The sequence below is a fragment of the Oncorhynchus clarkii genome, chromosome 10 (assembly GCF_045791955.1).
Source record: "Oncorhynchus clarkii lewisi isolate Uvic-CL-2024 chromosome 10, UVic_Ocla_1.0, whole genome shotgun sequence".
Taxonomy (NCBI): Eukaryota; Metazoa; Chordata; class Actinopteri; order Salmoniformes; family Salmonidae; genus Oncorhynchus; species Oncorhynchus clarkii.
Window position 1 is genome coordinate 14,529,438 of NC_092156.1, and position 23,467 is coordinate 14,552,904.

At 41.2% G+C, this 23,467-nt stretch overlaps 1 protein-coding gene across 1 annotated transcript; it reads right to left on the minus strand.

Annotated features, from left to right (window-relative positions):
- Positions 1 to 683: 683 nt before the first annotated feature.
- Positions 684 to 18,819, minus strand: LOC139418038 (voltage-dependent anion channel 1). Its single transcript, XM_071167139.1, has 9 exons — positions 18,721 to 18,819; positions 13,798 to 13,867; positions 13,062 to 13,111; positions 12,579 to 12,731; positions 8,193 to 8,245; positions 7,779 to 8,006; positions 6,184 to 6,334; positions 5,935 to 5,992; positions 684 to 1,716 (listed from the first exon to the last, which is right to left on the minus strand). The coding sequence occupies exons 2-9, from the start codon at positions 13,862 to 13,864 to the stop codon at positions 1,625 to 1,627; spliced, it is 852 nt and encodes a 283-aa protein (XP_071023240.1). The 5' UTR covers positions 13,865 to 13,867; positions 18,721 to 18,819; the 3' UTR covers positions 684 to 1,624.
- Positions 18,820 to 23,467: the final 4,648 nt, after the last annotated feature.

Genomic DNA, 23,467 nt, shown 5'->3' on the forward strand with positions numbered 1-23,467 from the left:
TCATGAGGTAGGAAAATTATGTGGATATATTGAAGCAACATCTCAAGACATCAGTCAGGAAGTTAAAACTTGGTCACAAATGGACAATGCCCCAAGCATACTTCCAAAGTTGTGGCAAAATGGCTTAAGGACAACAAAGTCAAGGTATTGGAGTGGCCATCACAAAGCCCTGACCTCAGTCCTATAGAAAATGTGTGGGCAGAACTGAAAAAGCGTGTGTGAGCAAAGAGGCCTACAAACCTGACTCAGTTACACCAGCTCTGTCAATGTTTAGACGGTACAAGGATTATCTACATTGCTTGTTTTGTCACAAACTGAAATTAGGTGAATTATTAGAATTTTCACAACCAGGAAATGGCGGAGCGATTTCTGCATATTGCACCTTTAAGATAGAGATATCTTGTTGCAGAAATAGGTATATGATAAACAATGTAAAATGTTTACTACATAGGCATTTGGTATGTTATGGATTTAAAGACATGAATTCTGCAAGTAAAAAAGTGTGTTTGGGGGTGGTAGCCGGCTAATGCCATGGATGATGAAAATGACACTGATCATGTTTTGGGGGACAAATTTCAGTACGACTTAGCAATCTGTGGTAGATATGAGAATATAGCACTAAAGCAAATCCAAGGCATTTATTTTCATAATCATTATGGGTGAAAAAAAGCACAAAGGCATACTCAAGATGTTGTTGGTATTTATTTAACACTGTCAGGTGCAGTTGGTCTGTTCCAACACAATCATCGGAAGACTACCATTCATCTCTTTTCACCAAAGCATTTGTATTAAGAGGGATGTTGAATAGTGTGCAGGACATGTTACCTTCCCTGTTCTTTTTTAGGAACAATTGACAGAGGTTTGTCTTAAACATCACAGGTGGGTTAAGTATTGAATTATAGTATTTTTGCTCTATTTGACCAATGTAACAAAAGACAATTCACACCAACTGCACAGAAAGACAAGTGAGACAAAAAAATAAAAAAACGGAATCTGTCCCAAGTAGCATCCTATTCCCTAAAATGTAGTTCCCTATATAGGGAACAGTGTCATTTGGAATGAATCCTGGATTACACAACAGGGTTTTAGTGCCTCAGAGCTACTACTGCTTAAGTGAAAAACCACGAACCCATAATAATATATCTTAGACACTTCCCTTCTTTGTCAGTTTACAATGAGAGAACTCCAGTACAGAGGAATAGATCACCTTCGCCAAGGAATGTCGTGCAACAGCCCCACCTTGTGGACAGAAAGTAAACTGTTTACTAACACCTGCAAAGCCCTTTTTTGACCATCAGGATCTTATTTTCTCTTATCCTTATTGAAACAAAGATAATCAAATTAAAGTGTTTACATGATTGTAGTGAAATACAAATGCACAACAGAGCTTTCCCATTTTAACATTTTGCAGACTCTACCTTAAACTTGTTATAGTTTTATTCTAAACTGGGCCCTGTATTCCAAAATAATTTATCTGAAGTGGTCCTGTAAAAGTAGCATATCAACTGTAGCGTGATTTGACCTTGTTTGCCGCCTCACCTCAACCATAGCACATCTACTGTAAGGGAAACAAGGTTGTGAGGATAGCTATTTCAATAAAATATTTGTTGTTGCGTTCCATGCCTTATGCCTCAAACTCGAGTCCAAGACCGAGCTTGTGCCCACCAGCGTTAATATTTTTCCCATCCAGGAGAGCAGAGAGGGTCAGCTTAATTCCTGCGGACAGAAAGACAAGGCATCAGCAAGGGGACTTTGGCAGGAGTTACAAGTGACAAGATCAGGGCTCATTGAGGCTGAGGAGGTCAAGTGCCTACAGTATTCGTCCTTTAAAATGTTGTAGCGTACTGCAGCACAGCTTGCGTGGTGCCGCAGAATTCTACGGCAAATTATTTAAGTGCCAACCACTGGTACCATTAATGGTAGTTAGTGCTAGTTTGACCACCAGAGGGCATCTTTAAGAAGCCTTTGATAGCCTTCAATAGTGGCTGTACTAGAGAATGTAAAACCTTTTTTGTAAGAACATAGTATATGGGACTGATTAAGACATTTTGCTTGATTAATATTATGGTGTTTCAATTCCAAGAAAAACCCTCTGGGTTTCCTTTAGGATGGAACGGAAAATACGGCACTATGCAACGTGACGGTTGGGAGTAGGCTACAGTACTGGCTATTTAGCTAAAGAATCGCCGTGTCGTGCGGGCACATGGGAGACCGGGGTTCAATTCCCCGACGGGGAGGAAGGAGTAGGCTGTCCTTGTAAATAAGAATTTGTTCTTAACCGACTAGCCTAGTTAAATAAAAGGTTACACTAAGAGCATAACATTTCTACACCCTAATTGTAGTCTAACCAATACCCAAACGGAGTTCAAGGAAAATAAAAATCGCATTGATTTATCAAGACCAGTCCCCATGCTTGTTTCAGAGCAGCACGAAACAGTGCTAAAATAGTTGTAGGCTATTGCTTCAAACTTCAATATGCTCTTTAAATAAATAAGACCTGCACCACATTACTCAACACTAGTGAGACTCATGTCGCCTACGGTAGGCCTACAGTATAACGTGACTCTCCGCCAATAATTACATATAGAGGATTGGAGGATTCTAAATTAAAACCAAAAGCCGCCTCATGGGTCTCCCGGTGGCAGCCGGCACGGGTATCAAACCTGCATCTGTGGCAACGCATGCTGCACTGCGGAGCCCCCATCCACAAAGTATGAAAATACAGAGAGGTGTTGGTAAAGGTATATTGTCCTGCCAATCGGGCTACAAGTGTTTGAAAACAAGTTTTCAAAATGCCACCAGCTGTCCATCACTACTGTAAATAAAAACACAGCATCTTATTTACATTCTTTATTGTAACCACAATGTCACAAATCACTTGTATCTACAGTTGAAGTCAGAAGTTTACATACACTTAGGTTGGAGTCATTAAAACTCGGTTTTCAACCACTCCACAAATTTCTTGTTAACAAACTATAGTTTTGGCAAGTCGGTTAGGACATCTACTTTGTGCATGACAAGTAATTTTTCCAAAGTTGTGGCAAAATGGCTTAAGGAAAACAAAGTAAAAGGTATTGGAGTGGCCATCACAAAGCCCTGACCTCAACCTCATAGAAAATTTGTGGGTAGAACTGAAAAAGCATGCGCAAGCAAGGAGGCCTACAAATTTGACTCAGTTACACCAGCTCTGTCAGGAGGAATGGGCCAAAATGCACCCAACCTATTGTGGGAAGCTTGTGGAAGGCTATCCGAAACATTTGACCCAAGTTAAACAATTTAAAGGCAATGCTATCAAATACTAATTGAGTGAATGTAAACTTCTGACCCACTGAAAATGTGATGAAAGAAATAAAAGCTGAAAGAAATCACTCTACTATTATTCTGACATTTCACATTCTTAAAATAAAGTGGTGATCCTAACTGACCTAAGACAGGGAATCTTTACTAGGATTAAATGTATTTGGCTAAGGTGTATGTAAACTTCCGACTTCAACTGTACCTTTCCAATTACTTTTAGAGTTTGGGATTAATTTGATTAATATTATGGTGTTCCTATTCCAAGAAAAATGAAAAACACTCTTGCTTTCCATTAGGATGGAACGGAAAATATGGCGCTGTACAAAGTGACGGTCGGGAGTAGGCTACAGTACTGGGCTATTTAGTCAAAGAATCGCCGTGTCGTGCGGGCACATGGGAGACCGGGGTTCAATTCCCCGACGGGGAGGACGGAGTAGGCTGTCCTTGTAAATAAGAATTTGTTCTTAACTGACTTGCCTAGTTAAATAAAAGGTTACACTAAGAGCATAGCATTTCTACACCATAATTGTAGTCTATCCAATACCCAAACGGAGATTCAGTCAAAATAAAAATTGGATTGATTTATCAAGACCAGTCCCCATGCTTGTTTCAGAGCAATACAAAATGGTGCTAAAAATTGTTGTAGGCTATTGCTTCAACTCCTATTGCGTCTAACTTTTTTATTTATTTTATTTATTTCACCTTTATTTAACCAGCTAGGCTAGTTGAGAACAAGTTCTCATTTGCAACTGCGACCTGGCCAAGATAAAGCGTAGCAATTCGACACATGGAATAAACAAAACATACAGTCAATAATACAGTAGAACAAAAGAAAACAAAAAGTATATATACAGTGAGTGCAAATGAGGTAAGTTAAGGAAATAAATAGGCCATGGTGGCGAAGTAATTACAATATAACAATTAAACACTGGAATGGTAGATCGGCAGAAGATGAATGTGCAGGTAGAAATACTGGGGTGCAAAGGAGCAAAATAAATAAATAAATACCAGTATGGGGATGAGGTAGGTAGATAGATGGGCTGTTTACAGATTGGCTAAGTACAGGTGCAATATGTTCTTTAAATAAATAAGATCTACATCACTTTTAACAGCACATTACTCAACACTAGTGAGACTCATGTCGCCTACGGTAGGCCTACAGTATATCGAAAAATATAACGTGACTCTCTGCCAATAATAGAGGATTGGAGGATTCTAAATTAAAACCAAAAGCCGCCTCATGGGTCTCCCGGTGGCAGCCGGCACGGGTATCAAACCTGCATCTGTAGCAACGCATTTGGGGTGACTTAGACAGCTGCGCCACTGGGGAGGCCCCATCCACAAAGTATAAATACAGAGAGGTGTTGGTAAAGGTATATTGTCTTGCTAATAGCCCATAATGGGATATTATAATACTGTACATGGTGTCCAGGTCAGGATAACCAAAGCATTTCTTTATTAAAGACTATCAGAATGAATGGTTAAACTTATTTATTTTGATCCAAAGTCATGAATGTGTGACTCACTCATGGTAATATGTAAGGGATAATATAACGATATTTGAGATTATTTCCTTAAAAAAATACTAAAGTGAATGATTGTAATCTGAGTAAAAGGCCAAAATAATATTTGTAAAGGCCAAAACATTTTATTTCTGTTTTTAGAGGGAGAGAAACACTGGGCCATTTGTGCGCCGCCCTATGGGACTCCTAATCACGGTCGGATGTGATACATAATAGTGGATACAGCTGGAGAACTGCAAGGAAATCCCATTGTGTGACACTCGGGAGCCATGACCAATATGACCAATATATATGTTGTCCTGCTAATAACAGGGTTAATAATATATCTGAGAATATCCAAGGGGCTTTTATATAATTCTAAATTAATAATCATCGCTTTGTTTAAAAAAACTATTTGGAGATTATTTTGTTTTCAAATAACGTAAAATGAGAGAGAAAAAGGCTATTCCTGAACATGGGGTGAGACTTACTAATTTGTAAATAAAGCCAGTTTGTTACTTAGAATTATCTATTTCTGCTTTTAGAGGGAGAGAAACCAAAAACCTACAGTCATCTCATGGGTCTCCCAGTCGAGGCCGGCACAGGTATTGAACCAGCATCTGTAACAACACAGTTTGCACTGCTAGACAGTGTCTTAGACCGTTGCACCACTCAGGCGCTTGTACAATGTGACCAGTTGGGAGTGGCCTACAGTAAGAGCAAAATCATCCTAATAGAATAAAAACCTTAGCGTAACAACAGTTTTAGAAAGTAATACTGAAGTTGTGCACAATTATCAGTTTCTATTTAGGTTTATGTCACCCACTCATTGTCAGTTAGAGACACAGTAGGACCCAAAAGCATAAGCAGTGCTCTAACTCCCCCTTGCACTGGTCTGGAGAAATGAAGTGGTGACGCAGGGTACTGTACTAAATGAGAAATTACTTCTAAGTACCGCAGCATAACCACAAAACTTTAGTGGAGCAACCACTGAACTGCTGTTGTCCTTTCTGCCCTACATACAGCAGAAAGACATTCCAACTTCCTTTTACTGCTCGTTTCATCAAGACGTCACTGGCATGGAGGAAAATTGTCAAATAACAGTTTTATAATAAATGTAAAACAATATACTCACCAGGCTTCAGAGTCTGAGTGTATCCCAGGCCAACAAGACTAGAATTGTTCACTTTGGCCTGTAGGAGAAACAGGAAAGTGGTCATGAAAAACCAACATTTAGGATTCAATCAAAAGGTACTTAAATACAACAATGCTTCAATAAATAATGTTAAACTGATTAGCCTAGCAGCTCTCTACTCGTGCCCAGAACATAAACCCAGGCAGAGGTCAAGTCTCAGCCAGTGAGGACTAGCTTGTGGCCTCTTACCGAGAAGGCTGCGTCGGCATCGATCTGGTACTTGGCTGCGATGCCAAAGCGAGTGTTGCTGTTACCAGCGGTCCAGGCCAGGTTAACTGCTGTCTCCAGCTGGTCATTCACCTTCTGGTAGATGGACCCACCAAACTCTGTGCCATCATTTCTGTTATGAAAAACAAGCTTATTCATCACTATGAGGGTGATACTTTGAAGGCCGTGGGAACTAGCATATATATATATATAAAAAACCAAATCCATTCCAATAGACATAGCAAGGCCTTGTGCATTTCATTTTTTTTTTAAGATACTGCTTTACAGAGTATCCATGATCTATACAAAAACATGAATTACCCATCACATGAATTGCAATCAGACGATCAATGTCACAATCTTAACCAGCAGACCTACATGTAACTGCCAAAAATAATGGAAACACCTGAGTAAATGAGGGCTAAAGTACATTGAAAGCAGTTGGTTCCACAGAGATGTGGTTTCTGAATGAATCAATTGACATCCCATCATGCTTAGGGTCATGTATAAAAACAAAATCTGGCCATTATTTTGGCTACCATGCCTATGCCCCCCCCCATAGGATGACAATACGCCTATCCACAGGGCACGAGTGGTCACTGAATGGTTTGGTGAGCATGAAAAAATTTAAACCATATGCCATGACCGTCTCAGTCACCAGATATCAACCCAAATGAACATTGATGGGAGATTCTGGAGCGGCGCCTGAGACAGTGTTTTCCACCACCATCAACAAAACAGCAAATTATGGAATTTCTTGTGGAAGAATGGTGTCGCATCCCTCCAATAGAGTTCCAGACACTTGTAGAATCTATGCCAAGGAGGATAGAAGCTGTTCTGGCCCAACACCCTGTTAAGGCACTTTAGATTGGCGTTTCCTTTATTTTGGCAGTTACCTGTATATATCAAGGATGAGCTGTCAAAGGATTAAAGAGCAACGTCTCAGAGCTAATTGACCTTGTCAAAACAAGTGATCATGACTGGGAGGACAGGTCACAGCAGGAGGTTAGCTTACTATACTATCCACCTTCCTCTTCTGACAAAGCCCTTTCACAAATCCCATCACCGTGGGATACAGTGGGACTAAAATAACTGCCAGTCTGCATCTGAGGGGGCCAGACAGAGTGCTTAGAGTTGCTATTGTCCAGACAAGGTCAGTTCTCAAAGAGCTGGAAACAACATTTTACTCACTAGTGGTTTAAAAGGCTTGGTTGGTTGAAGGATGGTAGGTCTGATAGATAAATATGTGTACGTGACCAATAACATTTGATTTGGTGCTTGCAACACTCAGTTGAGGGTATTACTCCTGAATGAGTCACATAAACAAAATGCTTCATCACTGTAAATCGACCCTAAAGACCATGTTCAGGGTCCTTAAGCACCATCACTGGATTACTGTCATTGTTGTTAAGACCGATCACTGGCTTACTGTCATTGTTGTTAAGCCCCACGTTACTGGCTTACTGTCATTGTTGTTGTTGTTGTTGAGCACCCATCTTACTTCCATTGTTTGCTGAAGCGCGGAGGCCTACCTGAACCACATTTCCGTATCTATTAATTTAATTCCATCTACTTACACATTCGTGTGGAGCTGGAACTCGTCGGTCTTGTAGCCCACGGCAAAGTTGCTCTGGGTGACCCTGTTCTTCCCGGCCTCGAAGGTCACCTGGTAGCCGGCCAGCCAGCCCTCATAGCCCACCACCGCCACGCCGTGCACTGCCGTCCCGTTGATGTCATAGTCCACATCACAGCCCAGGTTGAGGTGCTCCCTCTTATAGCCGGTCTTGATCTTACCACTCTTCTTGCTAAAGCAGAGAGGTGAGGGATGGCGGAAGGAACTTGTCAGTGTGAGGTAATACAGTGTCAGAATGGCAAGATACATCCAATGACCTATATTCAACAGAAAATTCCTTTTCATCATGTATTGTGTGATGACATTTATTTCAATTCATTAATAATGTGAAGCAATTAAATGGATAGTAATTTCTTACCCAGTGTTTGGCGAGAAGGAGGAATCAAACGTCAATTTAAGCCCTTTGGCCAACTGAGGGGAGAAAAAGAGAGAGATGGAGAGTGTGAATGAATCAGAATTAAAGAGTAACTTTCATGAAGAAGAAAATATTATAATCCAAAACCAGATGTTTCAGGCTTAGTTATAGTAGTCTTCATTTTGACAGTACATTGCACAAGTGATATATTTTGGTCTTTTAGTAGTAAATCTAGCTCTTTTTGCTCCTAGCAGTTCAACTCTACCACTGAAGTCATGATGTTGAGGCACCTAATATCATCTCAAGGGAGGGGTTGGTATGAAATACACTCCCTTCTAGATGTGCTGGGTGGTACCACCTCAAGGGAGGGGTTGGTATGAAATACACTCCCTTCTAGATGTGCTGGGTGGTACCACCTACAGGGAGGGGTTGGTATGAAATACACTCCCTTCTAGATGTGCTGGGTGGTACCACCTACAGGGAGGGGTTGGTATGAAATACACTCCCTTCTAGATGTGCTGGGTGGCACCACCTCAAGGGAGGGGTTGGTATGAAATACACTCCCTTCTAGATGTGCTGGGTGGTACCACCTCAAGGGAGGGGGTGGTATGAAATACACTCCCTTCTACTGTAGATGTGCTGGGTGGTACCACTTCAATGCTTACTGTAAAAGCAGGTGACAGCGTGCCTTATTTGGCAATGGTCTTGGTAAGTGGAGTGTGCCAATATATTTAGCATGACGCTTCCTTGTCTAAATTCAAGGTTTTAGATGTGTATGAAACAGTAAGCTATGTGCTTTAATGGGGGGAAAAAAGTAGGCTATGAAGAGAATATATGTTTATATTCGTAGCTACAACCATCGTATCAACGAGTAGATTTTTCCCCGAATTGCTATGACTGATTGGAGGCGCAGTCCTCTAAAACACAGGTCACTCATATTTCACTGGCTGGGAGTTCTAATCCACATGTAGCAGATTAATTATTTGTTCATCCTTTATTTACAATAGTCATCCCGTGCCCACACACTTTAATTCTGAAAGGTTAAAGCATACCTGTGAACGGGTTCGCCCTGGTAGTAGTTGTATGTTTTTCATACAGTTAATTTGACCGTTAGAAAAAGAGGTACTGCGTAAATACTGCAATGTGGGTTGGATTGAGCCCCTAATCTTAATTGTCAAGGTGATAATTGTATTTTTCTTCCCAACACCACAATAAACATGAGTTCACATTTCAAATTTTAAACAAATGTGCACCCCATGAGGGATTCAAATTTATACCGCCAGTGGCAATAGCCGTCAGAATCTCAGTGGCATACCACTGTGAGCTAAAAGGTCCACAGCCGTATTTGCTCGTGATGCACATCATTTTATTATCAGAGCGTATCACTGGACTTCAGGTAAGTATGCTTTAGCGAGAAAGTGTTGAGCTCAGGTACAATTACATTCACCCACCCCCAAAATGTATATTTATGAGCAATTCCCCCTACCCACAACTTCACCTGAATGCATTTTTTTAAGGGGTTGGACAAAGGGTGATATTGGGGTTGAGAGTTACCCTTAATAAAAAAATTAAAAATAAAATAGGTCCCAAACAGTCATTCTGATTCCCTTGTAAAATAAATAGCCTTTTGAATGACTAAAAGATCACCCATAATATTTGTTTTGGATAGAAATGCAAAAAAATGGAGAAAACTCTCTCTCATGGCTAACTACCAGGAAGTTTGAAAAGACAGGCTAAGTGGGCATGGAGCTTATATTCATGAGCTCACCTTGACTGACAGCTCTTTGAAACACCTATGTCAAGCAACTTGGACGCAGTGAGCAGTGTTGCAGTAAAATCATCTCAAGCAAATTTGGTGATACACAAAGCAACTCAAACAACATTGAAATTGCATCAATGGTGTTATTTTTTATACATTGAGCGTTTGGCATGTATCTTGTGATGCGGTTCACAGCAGCACTGCCAGATGTGTTGACATGAATACTGTGTCAGAAGAAGACCTAGCTAGCTAGTAACTAGCTAACACCAGACACAGAAGAAGACCTAGCTAGCCAGTAACTAGCTAACACCAGACACAGAAGAAGACCTAGCTAGCCAGTAACTAGCTAACACCAGACACAGATGAAGACCTAGCTAGACAGTAACTAGCTAACACCAGACACAGATGAAGACCTAGCTAGACAGTAACTAGCTAACACCAGACACAGATGAAGACCTAGCTAGACAGTAACTAGCTAACACCAGACACAGAAGAAGACCTAGCTAGCCAGTAACTAGCTAACACCAGACACAGATGAAGACCTAGCTAGACAGTAACTAGCTAACACCAGACACAGATGAAGACCTAGCTAGACAGTAACTAGCTAACACCAGACACAGAAGACCTAGCTAGACAGTAACTAGCTAACACCAGACACAGATGAAGACCTAGCTAGACAGTAACTAGCTAACACCAGACACAGATGAAGACCTAGCTAGACAGTAACTAGCTAACACCAGACACAGATGAAGACCTAGCTAGACAGTAACTAGCTAACACTAGACACAGAAGAAGACCTAGCTAGCCAGTAACTAGCTAACACCAGACACAGAAGACCTAGCTAGCCAGTAACTAGCTAACACCAGACACAGATGAAGACCTAGCTAGACAGTAACTAGCTAACACCAGACACAGAAGAAGACCTAGCTAGCCAGTAACTAGCTAACACCAGACACAGCTGAAGACCTAGCTAGACAGTAACTAGCTAACACCAGACACAGATGAAGACCTAGCTAGACAGTAACTAGCTAACACCAGACACAGAAGACCTAGCTAGACAGTAACTAGCTAACACCAGACACAGATGAAGACCTAGCTAGACAGTAACTAGCTAACACCAGACACAGATGAAGACCTAGCTAGACAGTAACTAGCTAACACCAGACACAGAAGAAGACCTAGCTAGCCAGTAACTAGCTAACACCAGACACAGAAGACCTAGCTAGCCAGTAACTAGCTAACACCAGACACAGAAGACCTAGCTAGACAGTAACTAGCTAACACCAGACACAGAAGAAGACCTAGCTAGCCAGTAACTAGCTAACACCAGACACAGAAGACCTAGCTAGCCAGTAACTAGCTAACACCAGACACAGAAGAAGACCTAGCTAGCCAGTAACTAGCTAACACCAGACACAGAAGAAGACCTAGCTAGCCAGTAACTAGCTAACACCAGACACAGAAGAAGACCTAGCTAGCCAGTAACTAGCTAACACCAGACAGATGAAAGGGGAAACCTAAGTATCTTTGCCATAGATGAATAGGGAAAACTTTTAATTATATTAGCTGACACCTTACAGTCAAATTTGGGCACCAGTAGAGTCGCTATCTAGCTACATAAAACACACCCCTCTGCAAACACGCCTTCTCCAATGTTGGTTACAAGGCGGTACTTATTTAAATGTGGTATGAGAATATAATTTTACCATTGGTGTATTAAAATGAGATTTAGGGTGATGTCACCTTCTCCTCTTAATAATCCCCTCCTGAATCCAAGTGTTTGACACAGGGGAGGGGACCAATAATTTTATGATCAAACTTTATCAATGTAGAAGCAAGTCATTTGTCATACTTTGATGTGGTTTCATCCAATTTCATGAAAAACCATGACTGTTCATGACTGTTTAAAAATGAATTTCTGAGACAGTTGGAAAGAATGATTAAGAAAGCATGGTTGTGTATTTAAAAGGTATGGGCCGAACTAGAATTACTATGAGCATTTCACCACTTAACAGGGTGGCGGGGTCCATAGGGAACTGATACTCCCACACACCAGATTAAACATGTGAAGTTATGTAAATATAGGCCTATGCCTATTGCCATAAAATGGGTGGGCAACTCCAGTCCTGGAGGGCCTGATTGGTGTCAACATCCCTACCAAACACAGCTGATTAATCAAATTGCATTCTAAACTGAAGATCATGATTAGGTGATTATTGGAGTCAGGTGAGTTAGCTGGAGCAAAACTGTGACACCAATCAGGCCCTCGAGGACTGGAATTTCCCACCCCTTACATAAAATATATAATAAATCAATGAAACTGCAACAAGTCAGTGAGTGCTGGTCTTTTTTATATTTACACTATGGGATTCAGTGGAGGCTGCTGAGGGGAGGACGGCTCATAATAATGTCCGGAACGGGACAAATGGAATGGCATCAAACACCTGTTTGATGCATTTGATACCATTCCAATGATTCCGCTCCAGTCATTACCATGATCCCGTCCTCCCAAATTAACAGCCCTGTGATGGGATTACTCCTTGGTTTATAGCCCCCTTCTAACAATTGCTGATTGAAGAAAACGGAGTTGAGTACATTGCAACCTGATCTAAAGAACACCTGATCCTGACCTGGTCCTCAAGAGTGATCTCTGTGCCCAGAGTGTTGTCAGTGTTCCACTTCTCAGTGAAGGTCAGCCCATGCTCCGCCCACTTGTACTTGGTCTCCAGGGTGCCAGCCACTTTGCTGGTCTCCGTGTTGGCAGATCCTGTGCTGGTGAACTCCTGGGAATGGAGTCAAACAGAGGTCAAAGGTGAGATGTGATCATGCTATAAAGCAGTGAGGATTTAGATTGTTGAGGATCACATGGGCCAAAAATGATCTGTGTGTAGACTATGTGTTTGATTGTATTTGAGTATAAATATGTTATAGTTTGTTTTCCTTTGCAGCTAGTGAAATAGAGGTCTTTCACAGTTGTCAATGAGCAAGATAACTAGAGGGCCTCTAAGTTCTATGATGACAGACGGCTAGATAACTACTTAATTTATAGCACTGAGTCAAGTGCCTCTTTTGGCTCCAAGGGGTAATCGGACCAACTCTGCTGTGGAACTCACCAGTCCATTCTCTGACTTGGTTTTCAAGTCCAGCTTGATGAGACCAAAACCTGAGAGGCATGGAAGAAAATGTAATCAAACTGTTGTAATTACAAAACATTCTAGGAGTGCTCTTCAAACTGATGATACATTTCTGTTCTGTTAAATTCTTTTCACTAACATTCCTGGCAATCCGTAAACACGTGGCTTCTAATTATTTCCATAATACACATGCAGTCTCATGGAGACTTATTTTACCACATGAACACATAAACCACCGTTCAATAAATCCCTCTGAGAAATACTAGCCTAGAACTACATCTATTAGAACTATTACATAACATTGACTGATCGGGTGAGTGTGTTGATTTGATGTGGTTTATACGCTAGAGAGTACATTGTCATACCAGGCGTCAGCCACGGTTCACAACCCCAGCTTGCTTCCCATCCCCCTCTTGGAATCAGTGTGCTGGTCCACTGGGCAGTCCCACCCTTGCCTAGGAAAGTACTATGGCTAACCCCAAGGGCTATTCAAGGCCCATTTACAAAAGAATCCCCATAGTACAGCCTGAGGCTCACTGTCTCTGTGCAGCGGTGTCTCCCAGTCAATACACTGCCCAAGGACAGCCAGTCTAAACTAGAGGGTTCACCAAATAGATATAAAACTAGGCTAGGCTGAAGTCCATTCCTCATTCTCTGCAGGACAGAAGCCAAGGCTGAGTAGATGGATAGTGAGTAGAAGTACTGAGGTGCTCACCGTATCCCTTGGTGAAGACATCCTTGGCTGACTTGCCAAGGTCAACATAGGTTGGAGGAACGGCCATTATCTGTTTAAAAAAAATACAATTTGAGAGCTTTGTGTTTGACTAAAGCACAAACACAGAGCAATGAGACAGATATTTCAAAGGATGTATAAATATGAAACAGCTGTTCTGCCCACTATGACTAATTTGTTCCCTTTTGAAAGGACGGGCTGTGGTCGATCTTGGTTTAGTTATAAAATATTAGGCACAAACCTCCGTGCAACGCCAATGACATAAAGAACTAGTAGTGTGCTGGGCCTTCAGTGATACACCAAGGAAGGCTGGGGAGAGAACACTGCTGGTGGAGGACGTGGGAGAGAAGGGGATGGATGGAGGGGGTCATTGATGGATAGGGTGGGCCGATTGGGAAAGCAGGCAGGCATGCGCACACCCGTGCCTGGACGGACTCACCCGTTTACTCTGACTCATCAGAAAAATAACACTTGCCGGGATAGTGATTTCACAACAGTCAAAATGAATACACTAGACTGGGCCATCTCAATAATAGACAAGTGATTTCTAAATTGCAGATTAGATTTGTTTTATTATTGGATTGACGACCTCCACTATGTAAGAACAAGTGGGCAGAGATTTCCATGTTAAATAACATAAGAAAACACCTGCTTGTTGCAGATTGCAAAAAAGACGCTGGCAGATTATTGGGTGGTTTAACTGACAAAGAATAAGCCTAATCCTGGAATTAAAAGCATTGTCAATTGACATTCTCCATTGATCTTGCTTTTTAGTCCAAGACTAGGCTTAAACTGCACACTTGTCCTCTACCCATGTGTGCACAATGCTAATTTGCAAATAGAGTATAACCCAAAGACCTATTTTGTACATCAGCGTGTGCCACACAGCCTACAGCCACAACTTCAGGGCTCCCGAGTGGGCAGCGGTCTAAGGCACTGCATCTCACTGCTAGAGGCGTCACTAGACACCCTGGTTCAAATCCAGGCTGTATCACAACCGTCCGTGATTGGGAGTCCCATAGGGCGGCGCACAATTGGCCCAGCATCGTCCGGGTTAGGCCGGTGTAGACAGTCATTGTAAATAAGAATTTGTTCTTAATTGACTTTCCTAGTTAAATAAAAGGTTCAATATCACTTTTTTGAAATCCTTCAAACACCATTCAAATCACCACACTTTGACAAGGTAAAAATCTGTCGTTCTACTGTTCCCCGGTAGGCCGTCATTGTAAATAAGAATTTGTTCTTAACGGACTTGCCTAGTTAAATAAAAAAAATAAAATGTACCTTTGTTCTCCCGGTGGTAAATAAATGCATGATTTAGTGACACCCAACACCAAGCATTACACAACCCTTATTTCATCACACTTTGAAGTTAAATAATACGAGCCTCCACAAGCCCATAAAATTAACTATAATCTCTAGTGACCAACAGGCACATGCGCAGAGGGGAACACTGGGAAGGGGACAGGAAGTGTCAAGCATTCCAGAACACATACATTACACACATCTCCAATCTCTCAATCTCTCTCACACACATGACACTAGTGACACAGCATTGACACTAGTGATGCATCGATATGACATTTTTGGTTGATACCGATACTTTCCTTGCCCAAAAACCAGACACCAATACCTGATATTTCAATTTTAGCGGCCTTTTAAGCATTTTTGTAAAGTTAAACAGTTAACACACACGAAGCGATCTAAGACAATGCATCTCAGTGCAAGAGGCGTCACTACAGTCCCTGGTTCAAATCCAGGCTGCATCACATCCGGCCGTTATTGGGAGTCCCATAGGGCGGGGCACAATTGGAACAGCGTTGTCTGGGCCATCATTGGAAATAAGAATTTGTTCTTAACTGACTTGCTTAGTTAAATAAAGGTTTGACACATGCACACACCACATTGACCAAAAGGTAATTTTGTTGGCATTTATGTCCCCATAACCAGTAAAACAATAAATACATTTTTTGAACTTACTTGTTGTTCCTTTGTTCAGTCATTTCATTCTCAACCAGGATTTCTATGGAATGCCGTTTGGGTCTTTGCGTGTCAAAAAAGATACGTCAAATAACACTTTTTTACGTGTCAAATAACACGAATCTGTTTCAGTAGCTATAGTTAGCTATCTAAAATAATTTATAAGCCAGTTTTTATTTGATTAATGGTGGTCGGACCCATATGTGAAGCTAGCCACAATAAGGATTAGCTAGCCTTCAAAATAAAAAGTATGGCATAATTATACTATTTGTATTCATTTGCATCACTGTCAATTACTTTATTTTGAAGGCAAACCGCAAATTCCACTGTTGTGGCCTCCCGGGTGGTGGTCTAAGGCACTGCATCGCAGCTAGCTGTGCCACCAGAGACTCTGGGTTCGAGCCCAGGCTCTGTTGCAGCCGGCCGCAACCGGGAGGTCCATGGGCCTAGCATCGTCCGGGTTAGGCCGGTAGGGATATCCTTGTCTCATTGTTCACTAGCGACTCCTGTGGCGGGCCTTGCGCAGTGCACACTAACCAGGTCACCAGGAGCATGGTGTTTCCTCCGGGTTGGATGCGTGCAGTGGCTTTCAACCTTCGTCTCTCCTGAGCCCGTACGGGAGTTGCAGCGATGAGACATGATAGTAACTACTAACAATTGGATACCACGAAATTGGGGAGAAAAAGGGGGGTAAAAAGTAAAATATATATATAAATAAAAATCCACAGTTGTGGCTACCACAATAACCTGTTCCGGTGGAGCCTCACTAGCCAGATCAAATCAAATTTTATTTGTCACATAGCAGATGTTAATGCGAGTGTAGCGAAATGCTTGTGCTTCTAGTTCCGACAATGCAGTAATAACCAACGAGTAATCTAGCTAACAATTCCAAAACGTCCGATATGTCCTTATACACACACAAGTGTAAAGGGATAAAGAATATGTACATAAAGATATATGAATGAGATGAAGCTAGCTGGCTGCTTATAACGTTAGCTTTGGGCAACAGGGTAGGTATTTATTTTCATGAAGTTCAATTTCAATAGGCAAACAACCTAGCTAATACTAGGTTGTTTGCCTAGCTAATAGGATTCCTAAATCATTGCTAAGAATAATGAAAATGACATCAGTTTCTACTGGTCAAACAAATGATGCTTCATTACCAACGCGGTATTGTAAAACACATCGTTCATGGCCAGTGTTTGCAGACTTTTTTGTACAGCTTTAACAGTGCTAATGTATATTTTTTGACATGTAAAGACGCAAACGGCGTTCCATAGAATGTATGTCGTGAAGCTAATAGCAGTGACGCTATTACTGTGTAACTCCGGTAAAGCAACATCTGAAAAACAGCGCACTTGGTAGTGTATACCAGTGCTCGACCAGTCGGCGAAAGTCAACATCACCCACGACAGAGAACGGTTGATTGTCAAGGGCAATGAATTCCATTTTCTTGGCTTTAATGGATTTCACCTTTGAGTTGTCTCGCTGAAATGTTATTACTCTTTCAAATGACTGCTCGACTTGTTGACTGCTTGATCCACATAGCAGACATTGTGGGCTAGGTTAGGAATGCTGTGTTGTACATGTAGCACAAAATGTTATGTGGCGTCATTACATCATGCACATACGTTATATAGGTATGCACGGTAGCTTTGACATGGGTTTTTAACATAGGTGTTAAACAAGACATCGGGCCGATACAGATGTTGACATGTTTAATAATTGGCCTATTCCGATATGTCCACCGACATAATCGCTCATCCCTAGAACTATTCTCTAAACATTGCTTGTTTTGTCAAACTGAAATTAGCCTGACTATTAGAATTGTAGCAACCAGGTTAATGGCGATTTCTGCATATTGCACCTTTAAACAGTCTGCCGATTGCTCTGACATTGGTCCTTTTCTATTTCTATCACCTGAAGCAGAACCATGTAAATAAGTGCATGAACTTGGCGTGTATGCATGCATGTATTTTCATAATGTGCACATGCCGCGCTTTGACGTTTATATAAGGGTGCAATATGCAGAAATCGCTCCACCATTTCCTGGATCCAGAAATTCAATTGTGTAGACAATTATTGTACCATCTAAACCGCTGTAAAATATATTTTCAGCTGTTTGAAGTTCATTTACAAAACCGAACGTAAAAGAAGCAAAAGGAACTTAACGGGAAGCATATGAATAGTGCACATAGAACAGATCTACGGCTTCCTAGACTAGATTTCAATGAGAAATAAATTATCTAGATGTGTCAATGTGAATTTGGTCGGGTCACTCAAAGTTCAATTGCAGCGTACCTGTGGAATTATTTCTTACATTCCTAACTGAAAAAGGAACAACCGCACGGACAACCGGTAAAGTAAGTTCAAATATAATTGTATTCGACATTCTGGCTTGTAAATTAGAGGTGATGAGAGAACTTTCCTGATTCAAACGCTCATTTCTGCCGACATAGAATTCAACTCATCGTCGGGTTTCCAGGCAACCTGGCTACGTGATGCCTAAGGGGTTATGAAACAAGGTGACACAAGCATCACTGCTTGGACATCTTAAGTTTCCTTTCCCAGCTAGCTGCTGGGTTTAGCAAGAAATTTGTAGACAACGGGACAACTGCATACCTCGCATAATCGGTGGTTATAGCTAGCGGTTTTAATCAATTTGCAGAGGGAAAAAATAACTAAACTCAATAAATCCAAATAATTGTTGGCCACACTTAGTTGACCTCAAGCAGGGTATTAGCTACTTGAGGCCTTGTTCAGCTAGCTAGCTAACATTGCTGCATGCCTATCAGCATCTCTCCTCCTGGGCTGCTTCTGATTTCGCGGTGAATGCACGTGCCATCTCTTAACATTTAAGCCAAGAGGTCAATGTCCATCACAATAGTGCACCATAATAGGCAACAGTATTACATTTCGACATACCTCTGTCAGTGGTTTCCAATCCTGCCTGAGAAGGATCCTGTCAACTGGACAAAGGGAGGGGTAAGAGGAGGTGCTACAGCGTCACACTCTAGAAGTCACGCAGGCGTGTGAAAAAAAGCCTTCGCCTCTTGCATTATTTGTGGCGCACGCGCTGTTGATATTTTTATTCCTGCATATCGCATCATCAGTAGGCTTAAACCCGCCGCCGTTTACAACAGATCTAGGATAATCTCTTCCTACCTCATCACATATCTCCACCATTATGTGCTTATACCCAAAACCGTCCGCATAGGAGAAGAGCCAGGATTTGCGACATTGAGAGCATCCTAACTGGTTGCATCACTGCCTTTGACAGCACGCCCCAGTACAGTACTGGGTCCAAGCTTCCTGCCATCCAGGACCTCCAGGCGGTGTCAAAGGAAGGCCCTAAAAATTGTCAAAGACTACAGCCACCCTAGTCATAGACTGTTCTCTCTGCTACGGAGCGCCAAGTCTAGGTCCAAGAGGCTTCTGAACAGCTTCTACCCCCAGGCCATAAGACTACTGAACATCTAATCAAATGGCTACCCAGACTATTTGCATTGCCCCCCCCCCCCCCCCCCATTTTACGCTGCTGCTACTCTGTCATTATCTAAGCATAAATCACTTTAATAACTCAACCTACGTGTTTATATTCGACTGACCGGTACCCCCATGTATATAGCCTCCACATTGACTCTGTACCGGTACCCCCTGTATATAGCCTCCACATTGACTCTGTACCGGTACCCCCTGTATATAGTCTCCACATTGACTCTGTACTGGTACCCCCTGTATATAGCCTCACTATTGTTATTCTACTGCTGCCCTTTAATTATTTGTTACTTTTATTACTTATTTTTCTTTACGTATTTTTCTAAAAACTGCAATGTTGGTTAAGGGTTTGTAAGTATAAGCATTTCACTGTAAGGTCTGCACCTGTTGTATATGGTGCATGTGACAAATACATTTTGATTTGATTTTAAGCACTCATCTCAGTCGACCTACAGTGCCTTGAGAAAGTATTCGGCCCCCTTGAACTTTGCGACCTTTTGCCACATTTCAGGCTTCAAACATAAAGATACAGTTTTATATTTTTTTGTGAAGAATCAACAACAAGTGGGACACAATCATGAAGTGGAACGACATTTATTTGATATTTCAAACTTTTTTAACAAATCAAAAACTGAAAAATTGGGCGTGCAAAATTATTCAGCCCCCTTAAGTTAATACTTTGTTGCGCCACCTTTTGCTGCGATTACAGCTGGAAGTCGCTTGGGGTATGTCTCTATCAGTTTTTCACATCGGAGAGACTGACATTTTTTCCCATTCCTCCTTGCAAAACAGCTCGAATACTTTCGCAAGGCACTGTATGTAGGGCAGTAGCTGCATCCATGCCCAGCAACTGTGTTAGTGTCTGGCCTATGAATAGTGGAAAGAAACAGTCTTATTCATGATGGAAATATTTCAATAAAAGGTTAGGGATGAATGCCATTTATATCCATAACACTGTAGGCCTCGTCGTGATTTTATTTATTTAGGCAAGTCAGTTAAGAACAAATTCTTATTTACAATGACGGCCTACCCCGGCCAAACACAGACTACGCTGGGCTAATTGTGCGCCTCCCTATGGGATTCCCAATCACGGCGGGTTGTAATGCAGCCTGGAATCGAACCAGAGTCTGTAATGATACCTCTTGCACTGAGATGCTGTGCCGTAGACCACTGCACCACTCAGGAGCCCGATAATGATGAATAGGCAAAATCATGCTCAAAATGCTCTTGTTTTTATTGGCATTTTGTACATTCAAAATGTTGCATATTGTGAAGTGTAGGCCTATCCATCACGCAGTTGCTATTTTTAGTTATTATTTTTTTCTCCTCAGTGCCAGTTCTCATAGCATACTGTTTTTCTGCACAATTTTAAACCTTGTGCGTGCAGTGCATGGGTGCATATTTTGTGAAATTCTGTGTAACATGTCTTCATAGAATAGTGTAGAAGTGGGTGTGTGGAACGCTGCCAAACCCCATGGCTTCCTCTGTCATAGATAGGGTGCCGATGACAGCAGATACCTCCTGGTTATCTAGTGAAAATAACTACAATGTGATACCGTCTATACCAGTTCACTTTCAATGTCATATAAATAAATGATATTATGCTCAAGATAATAAATTGCCCTGTGTTCAGATGAGACGTTAAAAGGCTGAGCCTGGAAGAGGCGAAACGAGTGTTTACACCGCCCAAAATCTGTCCAGATTAAGCAGATCATGAATTATTAAACATGTGAGGAGTTTTTGTATGGGGGAAAAGAGAGAGTGTTGAATTTAGTCAGGGTAAAAATGAATTGCTATTTTGATACGTGAGGCTTTTTTAATCTAATAGAAGTTTCGTACGGTTGTTACTTGTGTACTGATATAAGTGTGATGCACGTGACATCCCGGAAACTTTGAGAAAAACTTGAGAAGGGCTATGCATATTCATGAAACTAGCATATCATCTCACTCACCTTTGAGTACAGGCGGTTGATGTAAACCCCCTCATCGAATAATATTCAAGTAATGAGATGTATCCACCATCCAAAGAGAGAAATAGGCGGGAGCTTTGGGCAAAAGACCCAACCAAATAACGATGTTTGGAAAGTGGATTGTTTTACACGCGTTTATGAACATTTGTAATCCCACCTGTGCTAGAGTGGCTTTTTTCCACGTTGAATCAACGTGGGAAACTTCTTTTTTTTTTTTTTTTTGAATTTTACCCCCTTTTCTCCCCAATTTCGTAGTATCCAATTGTTGTAGTGGCTACTATCTTGTCTCATCGCTACAACTCCCGTACGGGCTCCGGAGAGACGAAGGTTGAAAGTCATGCGTCCTCCGATACACAACCAACCAAGCCGCTGCTGCTTCTTTAACACAGCGCACGTCCAACCCGGAAGCCAGCCGCACCAATGCGCCGGAGGAAACACCGTGCACCTGGCCACCTTGGCTAGCGTACACTGCGCCCAGCCCGCCACAGGAGTCGCTGGTGCGCGATGAGACAAGGACACCCCTACCGACCAAGCCCTCCCTAACCCGGGCGACGCTAGGCCAATTGTGCGTCGCCCCACGGACCTCCCGGTCGCGGCCGGTTACGACAGAGCCTGGGCGCGAACCCAGGACTCTGATGGAACGTGGGAAACTTTTAACCTAAATCTAAATGACATGGTGACATTTTTGGTTGATTTCACTTTGAATTCACATTTGACAACTCAACCAAATGTTCAACTAGACGTTGAACTGCCCGGTGGGTTAGAACAGCCATTGAAAGAGGACATGGTAGATGCTGTGAGCTGTTTTGGCCAGTAGATGACAGTGTAATCAATGTTCTGTGACTCCTCTCTCTTTCCACAAAGCACATTGAAACAATTCTCATAAAATTACAAAAAAGGCAACTGAGAACATCAAATTAATTTTGTTCTCTGGTGGGAGATGTCCCTCCTGACAGAAGTACTAGGCCTACAGTTCGTTTTCACGTATTTTGATATCTGAAAATGTGGGCCAAAATGTGTAAAGAGTAGTCAGTCCCTGTACTGTCCCTATAATTTTTTTTCCTAATAATTTTACATTTTGTGGTATTCGGACACTCTCAAAGTCTTAATTTAGTATTTTTTGAAGTTATTTGTTTGATTATAAAAAGTTAGTGTATGAACTAAAACAATTAGTATTTTTTTAATTATATTAAACTTTTGGTTTTGATGTTATTCACAAGATCAACATACTGATTTTAAAAAACATATCTGTTTAACTCAGTTAAAAAAAAATATTTCTCATATTAATAAACATATTAATATCACATAAAATAGCAACACCTGAATTAAATGAAAACCCTCAGCATTTTGAAGTAATTGATGTTAACGTTCTCATACTGTTGGCCCAAAAATAACTACTAACTATGAAAAATATTTAAATCTCATGTACATAACTATCTGATGGATCTGTTCAATTTGCAACATTTCAAATATTATTTTAATTAATAATACTTTAAGTGGTATGTTATTTCATTTGAGCTAATTCTTCAAAGTAAATAGGGACTGTTTTTGTCATTGAATTTCTGTTATAATCGATTAATTCCAAAATGATATCATGCAGTGTTTTATGATTGTAATTGTATTTTCCTTAAGATGGCTTGAAGTAAGTCATGACAGAAAACGATAATTAGTGATATGAATTGTAACAGTAGAGCAGTTATAAACAGCATAATACATAACCAAGAAACAGTCTGTCACAGACACAGAGTCTATTTTCTTTATTTGAATGTTTTAATCAATTCAAGTTAAGGTATTTCCTTCACTTTTTGAACTGCTCTTTTGGACATGCAAAATTGTATTTTGTTGTTCTTGTATAAGTGTCATTGTATCCTGAATCACATTTTATCAACAACTTCACAGTTGTCGCCTGTCAGTCGCCTGAAGTTGCAGCCAAATTCATTTTTATATTATCCTCAAGTAATATCTGAATGCTCCTTTCATCCCCATGCATCAAAGCCAACCAATGCACACTTCAAACAGGCATCACCAACTGCCAATCATGTCCCAAAGAAGACAAACACAACTGAAACTGTAAATCAACCCAGAGCCCACATCTACAAAGTAAATAAATATATTATAAACAGATGCCATGATTTACAACATATGGATAAATAAAGCACTATGTCATCTTTTTCTAAACAGTGGTTCAAGCGAGGTCCAAAACC